Here is a 12,165-nt window from a genome sequence, read left to right as displayed (position 1 = left end):
GGGGAGGCTGCCGGAGGGCTCAGGGATTCGTGTCATGTGGGGCTTTTCTCCCCTGAAGCACAAACTGACTGCTCAGCGGCTGGAACCGGGCAACTGGAAGCCACTGGGCTGAGAGCCCGGGCTGGCCTCCCCCCACCACCACCCTAAGTTTGAATCACAGAATCAGGGGCCTCAGAGGTGGAAGGGACTGGTTGTTAAGAACAGTAATTAACATTTGTACAGTTAAAAAATTTTCATTAAAAAAAAAAAAGCCGAAACATTTGTACAGTTCAAGAAGTACCATTAAACAATGAGCTGCGGTCCCTTGATGGCTGCTGCGCTGACATGTGTCATCTTGCCTACTCCTCGCAGGCTTGGTAGTATCATCCTCATTTTACAGATGTGGAAACTAAGGCCCAGGGAGGTTAAGTGGCCGGTCACACAGCTGGTAGGTGGAGCAGCAAGACCGGAAACTCGATCTTCTGTTCTGCCCCAAGGTTAAATGCTCTTCCCGCCACAGCCAAGAGGCTGAGGTGATGTGAATGCCAGTTGGGTTTCCCCAAGCAGAATGGACACTGGGTGAGGACAAGGCTGCCTTCTCCCTGCACGCATCCATCCGTAATGCTGAGCCGAGCTGAGCAGCGGGGAGGCGCGCCAGCAGGGCCTTCCTGGTGAATTAAGAAATGCAGGGTCCTGTCCACCCTTCACCCTGCAGTGTCAGAGCCCTGGCTCTGCCCTGGCCTCCTTATCTCGGCCAGCTGGGACTTCTCTTTGCAGTTCAGTCTTATTTTTCTTTAGAAGCGCTGGGAAGAGAGCCTGGGGACAGACAGGGGTCCTAAGTGTGGGACCTCATCAAGTCCAAGTTTTGATGAGTGTGGCAGAAACTGGGGTGCATGCGTTGAGGTGTGGAAGGTCGTGTCTACAGTGTGTGTGTGTCTAGATGTTCTGTGTGTTTGCTTAGGCGTAGATACGTCCAGGTATGATTATTCACTGAATCATCCTAACATCATAGAATCCCAGACATCACCTGCTACGTTTGAGTGAATTAACGTCCAGAAGGAGAAGTGACTGGCCCAAGGCCACATAGCTAGACTGTGACAGAGCCAGGTCCGGAACTGAGGGCTGCCTGATTCCCAAGCCATTTGGCTTTCTGCATGCCCTCCCGTGGCTGCCTGCCCAGACCTGCCTCGTAGTAGGTACGTGCCACTATACTCACCTTTGTCCGTGGTTCACTGTCAGATGCGCCATTCTACCTTTAAGCAAAGTCTCAGGCCGGAGAATGAGAAGGGACCTTGGGCTCTTGAGCTTGTATGGGACAAGGAGGCATCAAGTCAACCTTCTGGAAGACACAACTGGGAGAGCCAACCACTTCCCTATGAGTAATGGTTACTGGGCCTTGTTGAAATGTTGGTTGAAGTGATAAGCATTGGCCTTTGTGAGGTTTTTGCCTTAACCCTGGGGTGACATTCCCTTCCTCCTTTTCCCCCTACTCATCCCTTTTATGGCATGGGGCCGTGTTGGAGCTGTAGGTTCCTCTGGGGCCCCTGGAGACAGGCTCTGGTGTGCTGAGTGACCTCAGGAAAATGAGCTGTAGAAAGGAAGGCTTAGCCCCTCCTGTCACCAAGCAGAAGTAGGTGGGGTGCTAGTGGTCAAGATGGTATGTAAGGTTCCAGGGAGGGATGAGGGATGACATTAGCGAGTGCCAGTTCTGTGCTGGACCAGACACCGTGGGGTACTCCTTTCCTACCCCTGGCTTACAACAGCACTATGAGGAAGGAATTCCTGTGTCCTTTCTAATTGATATACAATTCACACACCACAGAATTCACCGTCTACAGTGTACACATCAGTGGTTTTTAGTATGCTCACATAGTTGCACAACCATCACCACTGTCTAATTCCAGAACATTCCTATCACCCCCAAAGGAAACCTCATATCCTTTCACCATAGCTCTTCATTCTTGTCTCTCCCCAGCCCCTGGCAGCCATTAATCTACTTTCCGTCTCTGGATTTGCCTATTCTGGACATTTCACAGACATGAGATCATATCATATGTAGCATTTTGTGATTGGCCTCTTTCACTTGGCATAAAGTTTTTCAAGTTCCTCCATGGAGCAAGTATCGGTATTGGTACTTCATTTCTTTTGATGGCTGAGTGTGATATTTATCCATTCATCAAGCAATGGGCATTTGGGTTGTTTCTCCTTTTTTGCCTATTATGAAGACTGTTGCTATGAATGGTGTTTTTTGGTGGATGAGGAAGCCGAGCAGCCAGGGAAGGTGAGCATGGAGAAGAGCGGCAGATTGCCCAAGATCCCACGTGGTAGGGGCAGAGCCAGGATCCAGACAGCAGTCTCTCCATGAGACCTGTCTTTCCGTGAGTCGCCCTAGCCCCTCGGTGGGTGACTCAGGACCTGGAGGCTGTGGGAGGTGGTGGGAAGATACCCGCTGATGGCCCTGGTGTCCGACCTCTCTCTGCAGGGGAGCTGCCGTGGCCCCAGGAGACCACCGTGGAGCTGAGCTGTGGTGCAGGGCCACTGCAAGTGATCCTGGGTCCAGGGCAAGCTGCAGTGCTGGGCTGTAGTCTGGGGTCTGCTGGACCCCCCACCAGCATCACGTGGAGCAAGGACGGAGGCGCCCTGCCGGAGCTCGACCACCTGCGCTTGCTACCCAATGGCTCCCTGTGGCTGTCCCAGCCACGAGCACCGGACGACAGTGATGAGGGAGCCCCTGGGGCCGTCGCGGTCATTGAGGGCAGCTATTCCTGCCTGGCCCATGGCCCCCTTGGAGTAGTGGCCAGCCAGGCTGCGGTGGTCAAGCTTGCCAGTAAGTGCCTGCATTGGGGTCTGAGCTGAGACCCAGGAAGCCTGGGGTATGGGAAGTGGGATCCCCATTACCTCCTTGCACAAAGCCTGTCTCTTGAGCCCACCCCCCTTTCCCTGCCTCTTGTCCCACTCAATAGGTCCTTTCCTGGTCTGGCTACCTTCTTCCCACCTCTCCTTTTCTTCCTCCTCCTTTTGTTCCCCTTTGAGTTTGAGAGTCTAAGTTGTGTTCTCCCCCAGGAAGCCTGCCAGAAAGGCTGGTAAGAGACTGGGGCACTGGAGCAGGTGGACTGCCTGGAGTCAAGCCCCATCACCCCGCTCACCCCTTCGGGGTTCTCAGGAGGCACAGATCCTCATGAAATAACTTTAGGCCAGAAGAAATGTGCTTCTTACTGCAGGCTGACCATCATGGTGATGTTGGCGGGGGGCAATGCAATTCATTCTGACACAGTGTCTGACCAATAATCACCACTTCTCATCCCCCTGCTGCCTCTTCAACTGTCTGTGGGCTGGGACTTGCCCTACCTGTGCTTCTGTCTCCCTGCGCTTCTGTGTGTCTGTGCACGTGTGCATATGTGCATGTGTGTATGTGTTTCACTGTCTGTGCCCCCTCTCTTTCCCGTGCTCCTCTGCTGTCCCTGCCCACGTCTCACCGACCTCACCCCCAGCACTCGCAGGCTTCTCTCTACACCCGGAGTCTCAGGTGGTGGAAGAGAATGGGACTGCTCGGTTCGAGTGCCACATCGAAGGGCTGCCAGCGCCCGTCATTACTTGGGAGAAGGACCAGGTACCAGTGGCTGAGGAGCCTCGGTGAGTGTCCTATAGGGGAGTGGGGAGTGGGTCCCAGTGGGGGGCCAGAGAGGGCCCTGGGATGAGCTCTGGAAGCAGGATACTGAGGGTCATGGTGGCTCCATTTGTCTAGACTGACATAGGAACAACCATGGCTGGACTCTCAGCTCACTTAGGCCCCAAAGAGAAGCTGGGCAAGCACTTTTTGTTCCCTGCAAAGAATGCCTCCCACTAAGCTATGGAGCTTGGATAGAGAGCAGTGATAGAGTCCTTCAGAGCTTATCTAGTCCAATCACTTGCCTTATTGAGGAGACTAAGGGCCAGAGAGAAGCTACCTTTCTTCCAAGGCCACACAGTGAGTCAGTGGCAGGAAGTTTGTCCGTTAAGAGCACAAACACTGCTGGGAGGCTTTTCTCTCTGCCGGGATCCTCTGGAGGTGCTACCCAGGATGCATAACCTTTTTCCTCTCTCAACTCCATCCCGTGGTTTGCAGGATCTGATAAATAGGGTGGGGGGGTTGGTTGTGGAGACCCTTCCCATTTTACCCTGCTCCCTCTTCATCAAGATAGTGGGTAGGTAGAGTGATCCCAGGGAAGAGTTTCTTGGGTGAAAGAGAAGCAGAATCTAGACCCAGGACTTCTGTGGCCTCCTGGGGAGGCCCAGATGTATGCAGCAAGAGCAGGAAGCACGAGGCTCATTTGCTTTTGTGGACTTCAAGCTGGCATCAAAACAGGATTGTCACCCTATGGATTCTTACATCTTTGGAAATGTAGCTCCAAGGCCTTTCCAGCATCCCCCCACCTCCCCAGCTCTCTAGCTGTAGTTACCAGCTTGCTCTCTCCTTCTCTCCTGGTGGACGTAGGGCTCCTTGGGCTCAGAAACACTGGTTTCCAAGTCTCCCTGCCTTGAGACTCATCTGTCTTGCGTGTGTTGAGTTGTCCCAGCTCCTCTGACTTTTGCTCATATCTACGTAGGGGTGGAAGTGAAAGAAATTTCTGGGTGGAAAAGTGACAGGGCACATCCCTGCAACAGTTGTAACAGAGGAAGAAGGGTAGGAGGTCAAGGTGCTGATGTGGATGATTGCTTAGCCTGTTGCTCTTCACAGAGTCCCTTCTCACTCAGCTTCATCCTCCCCATGTATAAAATTAAAGGAAAAGAAAAAAAATGAAAGGGTTGGATTAGGTCACTGTTCTTTGTAGCACATTAGTCACTAAAGGTGCTTCTTGAGGAAAAGTATTCTGTGGTCAAATAACGCTGGGAAAACTGCCTCTAAATCCCCCCCTTGGAGTTGACAAGGCTCTGAGAAGCCCTGTATGGAAAGCCTGTTAAGCTCATTGAACCCAGCACTTCCTAGACTCATCTGCCCACAGCCTCTCTTGCTGTGTTAACCCAGTTAACATCCCATGAGTGAGCATTCTAGGGAGCGACACTGGAAGTGCTGACCAGCCTTTGTAGCGCTGGCTGACGCTTTAACTTCTGTGCCTTCCAAATGTGGGCCCCTTGGTCGGTGCTTCTTGGGGGTTGCTAAGTGAGAACCAAGGGAGAGCCTACTCTTGGCAGCCCCTGGAGAGAGTAGGAGAGAGCAGAGAAATTGCTGCATGTCGAAAGGCATGATAGGCCCCATTTAATGAGAGCTGTTTTCTCCCTTAATCCTTCCCATCATCTTTCAAGGTAGGTATTTCATGTTTTCCATATTTTCCTCTATTTACTTTTAGGTTATATTCCTGGAAGATGGATTTTTCACATTCACATATGCAAAAACAGAAGAAACACTTATTGCGCATAGACAGCCTCTATTAGTTTTGATGGCTATCCTCTGGAATTTTTATAAATATCCTCTTTTATTTATTTTTTTTAAAGATTTTATTTATTTATTCATAGGAGACAGAGGGGGTGGGGCATAGACACAGGCAGAGGGAGAAGCAGATTCCCCGTGGGGAGCCCAATGTGGAACTCCATCCCAGGATCCCGGGATCATGACCGGAGCCGAAGGCAGATGCTCAACCACTGAGCCACCCAGGCACCCCAATATCCTCTTTTAAAGTTTGTGTCTTACTGCACATACTGGGTTTTTTTTGTTTGTTTGTTTGCTTATTTTAAGTAAACTCCCAATGTGGGGCTCAGACTCACGACCCCTAGATCAAGAATTACACATTCTACCTACTGAGCCAGCCGAGGTGCCCCCATGCTGGATTTTTTTGCTCATTCACCCTTTTTCCCAAAACAAAAATGGAATTATAGAGCAACTTCTACTTTTTCTTCACTTAACACACCATGAGCATCCTTCCTGTGGTCTACGCATATGGTTATTGCAGATATTATTATCTGGATTGTTTTGTGAGAGAACTGAGGACCAGAGACAGAAGAAACTCGGCCCAGGTCACAGAACTAGGACACAGAGTGTGGGATGCCAGAAACCTGGCACAAATGACACACAGGCCCCTTGTGATTTGGTGGTTGGGGTGGGGAAGCTGCAAGGTCTGAAGAAGTTCATGCTGCAGATGGGCTTAGAAGTCAGGTGGTCCAACTGTGGCTCCGAGCAGAGAAGTGACTTCCCCCAGAGTTTCTCAGCAAGCAGTAGGCCTCCCTCGCCTCTCAACATCTAGTTCAGGCGTCATTCTACGAAGCCACAGGCCTCTCCCAGAAGTCTGGAGCTGCCAGTTCCTGGGCTCTCAGAATGTTTGCCCCCAAGTCCTCTGAAAAGTGATCCTTAGCTATAAATAAGCCAGGCTAGCATGTCCTGGCACATTGTGTGGGGGAAATAAAGAAATGTCTAAAACAGCAACTTGATTATGCCCAAGGTATGTATTTTTACACATGCCCAGATATAGTACATGTACAAATATGCTATTCATAAGCTCAGCCCAGCGGTTTGGAGGAGACCATATGCCTTGGCGTTGGGTGCACACATGTGCAGTTAATAAACACACTCTGCCAAGGTATATATGCATATTTTTGGAGCTGATGGTGAAGATTAGACCCCAAGGCAATTCACTGGTACTTATACTAATTTCTAATGATAGGGGATAATTTTCTTTCCATGGGAACCAGTAATCAATGAGAGCAATGTTTCCCAAATCCTAGGAATTCACAAACCCCCTTTATAATTTTGGCCATTCCGAAGCCATTTATTCAATCACTTACTTAATACATTTCTTTAAATCGGCTCTCTTTTGTAACTTTAACACGTACTAAAAAGGAACATTATCTCACTGCAGTAAAATGGAAAACCAGCAAGACTTACCATAAATATAAGGTAGTCATAAAAATAAATACACAACCACTGGGATAAAAAAATGTGTGTCTGGATCCACTTGAAGTCGTTTTGTTATCACCATTCACTCACACTTAAAAACAGAGCATCAATGGACCTCAGTACCTTAGGCTTCCCGGTCCAGCCTTCCACCCTACCCATCTCCCAGTACCTAGGGTGTCTGTCAACCCCCTGTGACCCTCAGCCAGGGTCCCTTTTCCCTAGGTGGATCTCTGAAGGGCTTGGGGTCGGGGCTCCTTGATCTTTCTGAAATTCAGAGCAGCTGTGTAGTTTCTACTGTGTACTTTTTTTTAAAAAATAATCTCTATGCCCAACCTGGGGCTGAACCTCATGACCCCATGATCAAGTGGCTTATTCTCTACCCACTAAGTAAACCAGGTGCCCCTTTGCTGTGTTCTTTTTTTTTTTTTTTTTTTAATTTTACTTATTTATTTGACAGAGCACGAGGGAGCACAAGCAGGGGGAGCAGGGAGAGGGAGAAGCAGACTCCCCACTGAGCAGAGAGCCCAATATGGGGCTCAATCCCAGGACCCTGGGATCCGGACGTGAGCCCGAGGCAGACAGATGCTCTATCGATGGAGCCACCCGGGCGCCCCCCTCTGCTGTGTTCTTGAATCCCTTTTGGGAGGCGGGGCAGCAGGCTCAAGCTCAGGCTTGGAAAGGGAATGATCCTTTCCTTTTGGAGAGAGGTCGCTTTTCATTTTAGAAGTAGTTATTTTGTTTTATTTGAGGTTTGAATTAATTTTACAATAATAAAGCATACCAATTCAATGGGAAAAAATCACCTACCAACTGGACACAGACAGTTGTTTATTGTGATTTTTCCCTCCCCAATCTTTTAAAATATGTGTACAGTTTATATCATTGTAAATGTGTGTTTAGAATCTGCAGTTCTTAGATAGTGTTTGTGTCCATTATCTAATGTGAGCTCCTAACACATTAGGGTCGGGATTTTGAATTAGGCAGGACAGAATTATTTAACCCATTTTTCAGATGAGAAACCCAAGGCCCAGACATGTGATGTCGCTTGGTAAAATCACATCTGCTGAAACCAGTTCTCTCCTCTATGTCACAGCTTCTCTTGTGTGAGAGCTGGGAGTTCCACACAGTGTTCAAGGGCATATGCCTTTTTCAGTTTCAATTTTTAAAAGTTTTATATTTCCAACCTAATAAATATTCAAGAAAAAAATTTTAAACACAACAAATAAGCATTCCCGGTGATCGCACTGCCAGAGAAAACCTCCCTGAATGATGTGAGCTTTACTGCCCTTGACTTTTTCTGTGCATATCCTAACATATCATTTATCTAGTTTCCAAACATAGAACTGCTTCATAAACACTGTTTTGTGACTCCCCCCGCCCCCACTAACCAATATATCTTGGACATCTTTCCAAGGACAGAGCTTCTAAAAACACATTTTAACAAAACAAAAGATTTTAGATGAACAGTGAAAGTGGTTTCATCCCACTTCTGTTGGCTCAGTGATGACACCACATCAGAAAAGAGCTATCCTTTCCTCCCTTTCCTTCCTTCCTTCCTTCCTTCCTTCCTTCCTTCCTTCCTTCTTCTTTCCTTCCTTCCTTTTCTTTCCTTCCTTCCTTTTCTTTCCTTCCTTCCTTCCTTCCTTCCTTCCTTCCTTCCTTCCTTCCTTCTTCTTTCCTTCCTTCCTTTTCTTTCCTTCCTTCCTTCCTTCCTTCCTTCCTTCCTTCCTTCCTTCCTTCCTTCCTTCTTCTTTCCTTCCTTCCTTTTCTTTCCTTCCTTCCTTCTTTCCTTCCTTCCTTCCTTCCTTCCTTCCCATTTGTCCTTTCCCATCAAAGTTTCCTGGCCCAGGATTTTACCTCTAGCCACCCTTTCCTCCATGTGCCTTCTCCCCTGCTGGCCCCGGCACTGAGGCAAGCAGCTGCTGGAGCTGAGGGTGAGACACCAGATGGATTTGCCTGTGGGATGAGGGAGGGAGTGAAGCAGGTTTATGCTCATTCTCTAAGTCTTTGGGCCATAGCAGTTACCAGGTCTGTGGCCAGAATTTTCTCCCAATACCCTTGAGCTAGTTCTTCTCTCCTGTGTTTGGGTTGTTTCATACCCCGTTTCTCCATGAGCCATGGACCTTCATCAGGCACGCTGCTGCCCCATTATCTCTCTGACCTTGGCCTAGCCTACATCCAGGGACCAGCAGCGTTTGCTCTATTGAGAAACTGGGACTCTCAAACATGAGCTAATCTTTCAAGGATCATAGATGGAGGATTCAGGAAGACCCACCACCCACCCCCTCCACTTGAACCAGAGCCCACTCCACTTACCACCACCCCAGTGTCCTCTGCAAGGATACAGCCTTGCCTCCATTGCACTATCTCCCAAGCAAGGGCTCCAGACCTTTCTAACCTGAGCTGCTTTCCAACCCTTTAACCAATAGGGCAGAGAATACCACCTTCATCCATCCTTACCCCTCCTAGGTAGTGTGTGTATTGACTGGGGCTTCCCAGGGACCCCATCCCTTCCCTAGCCATCTGATGGCTGCTGAGACAGGCAAGTGGGAAGAACATGGGATTTGGCACCAGAAGACCTGGATTCAAGTTTCAACTCTGCTCCAGCTGTGAGTCCCTGGGAAAACACCCTAGTGCCTCTGAAGCCTTAGTTTTGTCACCAGTAAAATGGAGATTGTGATGCCTGCTATCTCTTCAGACTGTTTTGAGGGTCAGATGACATTGTGTGAATAAAAGGGATTTTTATCAGGGAGGGAGAAGGTAATATAGGCAGGGGGTAGATAAGTTCATGTTGTATAGAAGGCTATATGATAAAAAGTAAGTCTCCCACCATCAGCCCCAGGATCCCAGGTCCCCTCCCCAGAGACAACCACCATTACCAGGGACCTTCAGTGCAAGCGTACAAGTGCGCATATCCCCACACACTGTTCTGTACCAAACATACTTTGGAAATCGTCCTGTTTCAGGACACATGGAGCTGCCTCCTTTTTAACAGCTGTCTAGCATTCCATTGTATGAATGTACCCAAACCGATTTAGTTAGCTCCCACCCCACAGATGGACACTTGGATTATTCCCAGTCTTCCACCATTGTGTAACCGTGCTCGAGTGAATATCATTAAACATGTTTTTGTGTACATGCCTGAGAATATCCGTGGGAGAGAGTCCTCAAAGCAGTGTTGCTGGGTTGAAAGGCACGTGCAGGGTTGATTCTGTTACCGGCTTGCCCTTGCAGGCAGGTGTATCGATTGGCATGACCACAGGGGGACCTTCCCCCATTCCCTCATCCACACAGGGTGTCCTTAAACCTTTTGATCTTTACCAACCTGATAGGTAAAAATGGTATCTCACAGCTTTAGTTTGTGTTTTTTAGTATGAATGATGCTTGAAAGTGAGATGCCTTGGGTAGTTCAAGCTGGAGGGGGAGGTGGGCCCAGGACCGCTCCCTGCGGAGCTCCTGCCCATCTCATAGGTGCCCTTTCCCCCTTCCCAAGGCTCATCACTCTTCCCAACGGGGTCCTCCAGATCCTGGACATTCAGGAAAGTGATGCAGGCTCCTACCGCTGCGTGGCCACCAGCTCAGTCCGCCAGCGCTTCAGCCACGAGGCCGTGCTCAGCGTGGCCCGAAGAGGTACGGGGGCAGGCTGGGTGGGGGAATGGGGTCTTCTGACATCAGCCACATCAGAGCTGAGAGGTACCTCCTGAGGCCCAGGCTCTGCCTTTAAACAGGTGACAGTGTAGGAGTGCCATTGGGCAGGTGCGGTGAGGAAGCCCAGAGAGGGCAGTACCACCTAGCAAGTCAGAGATAGAGCTGGAGCTGGAACCCGAGACTTCAGACTCCCAGGCCTGGGCTCTCTTCCAACAAGATGCTCGTGCTCCCTAAGGTTGAGTGGGGCATCCCCAGGTAGGGACAAACGGGAGGGAGGGGGGAGGGAAGGCATCCGAAGGCAGGTATCAGTGCCCTGAAGCCCTGGTCCCCGCCCTCTGGGCATGAGCAGATTCACCCCTTGCTGCTGGCTGGGCACTGCAAATCCAGTTCCCTGCAGTCTGGTGATCCTGTTCTTTCCATTTCTCTGAAAAGCTCCTGTCTTGGCGTGATGCAGTAGGAAGGGCACAGGCTCTGGGGTCAGAAAGATCTGGTTTGAATCCTGGCCTCTCTGCTTACCATCTGTGTGACCCTGAGCTGTTATCAAATGTCTAGCTCAGGGAGGTTGTGGGAATAGCTGAGATAAGAGTAGAAAGTGCCTGGCACCTAGCAGGTGCTCAATAGATCTCAGCGCAGGCCTCCCCCAGCGGCGCCTCACTTGCCTTCCTGTGCCATGACATCTCCGCCCAACGCTGCCCTTCTGCACATCTCTTCCCATCCCCCTCCTCACCCCTCCCACCTCCACTCCATCCTACTTTCCTGTGGTTTAGCTGGTAAGCAGGTCTCTGAGTCCGGTTCACTCTCCCTCCTGTGCTGGGGCCCTTATGAGGGAAAGGGGGTCTCTGCCTCCACCTGCTGGACAAACCAGGTATTCACCATGCTAACCCTGGGGCCTGGGTCACAGGGAGAACCTGGCAGGGAACCCCTGCTCCTGGAGCTGTCAAGTGGAGGAAATTCGAGCCTACCTCCTCCTTTTCCCACAGGGGAGCTCAAAGCTCTTTGGAGAAGGGACTTGCCTAAGGTCGCACAGTACATTAATGGCAGTGCTGGAGCCAGAACCTATGACTGTAGACTCAAAATCCAGGCTCTAAGTCTACCCAGGACCCTGATGGTCCTCTGCCTGAAGGGTGGGTTCCATTTGGTAGGGGAGATTGGGGGTGGTATGCCAGAGGCCAGGTTATCCCTCTCCTGGCTCCAAGAGAAAGAGCTCTGAGTTCCAGTCCCAGCTCTGCCAAACTCTGCAGCTGCTTTTCCCATCTGTCCAATGAAACCCTGGCTGTTCCCCACCCCATGTGCCTCACCAGGTGACTGTGAGCATCAGGTGAAGGACACCTAATGGTAAGGCTGCTTGCTTGCCTGCCATCTCTCTCCAGGGTCCCTGGCATCCACCAGGGGGCAGGACGTGGTCATTGTGGCAGCCCCTGAGAACACCACTGTGGTTTCGGGCCAGAGTGTAGTGATGGAATGTGTGGCCTCCGCTGACCCCATCCCTTTTGTGTCCTGGGTCCGACAGGGTAAGTGGAGGGAGGTGACCTGAAGGCTTGGGAAAGGAGGACGTGGCATCTCATGTATCCTCGGGTTGGGAAGCTATAAGGGTGATCACTCCATGTCACAGGAACTCCTCTCCCAGGATTGAGGAACACCCGGACAGACTTAGTCCTCAATCAGTGTGG

General features: G+C 50.3%; 1 protein-coding gene across 5 annotated transcripts in view; it reads left to right on the top strand.

Moving 5' to 3' along the window:
• The window catches only part of IGDCC4 (immunoglobulin superfamily DCC subclass member 4), a 40,344-nt gene that overhangs the window by 7,006 nt on the left and 21,173 nt on the right, over positions 1-12,165 (top strand). For 2 of the 5 annotated variants that reach the window (XM_077881515.1, XM_077881514.1), the window contains exons 2-5: positions 2,462-2,806; positions 3,471-3,612; positions 10,341-10,477; positions 11,866-12,006. In XM_077881515.1, coding sequence (XP_077737641.1) covers positions 2,462-2,806; positions 3,471-3,612; positions 10,341-10,477; positions 11,866-12,006 — 765 coding nt within the window. Of the gene's footprint in view, positions 1-2,461; positions 2,807-3,042; positions 3,613-9,316; positions 9,457-10,340; positions 10,478-11,865; positions 12,007-12,165 lie in introns of those variants that run through there. The other 3 variants (XM_077881517.1, XM_077881518.1, XM_077881516.1) reach the window with 3 other exon arrangements.

This window comes from Canis aureus, chromosome 32, assembly GCF_053574225.1.
Source record: "Canis aureus isolate CA01 chromosome 32, VMU_Caureus_v.1.0, whole genome shotgun sequence".
NCBI classification, from domain to species: Eukaryota; Metazoa; Chordata; class Mammalia; order Carnivora; family Canidae; genus Canis; species Canis aureus.
Note: the sequence above shows the minus strand (reverse complement) of the source record. Positions and strands in the feature narration are given on the sequence as shown.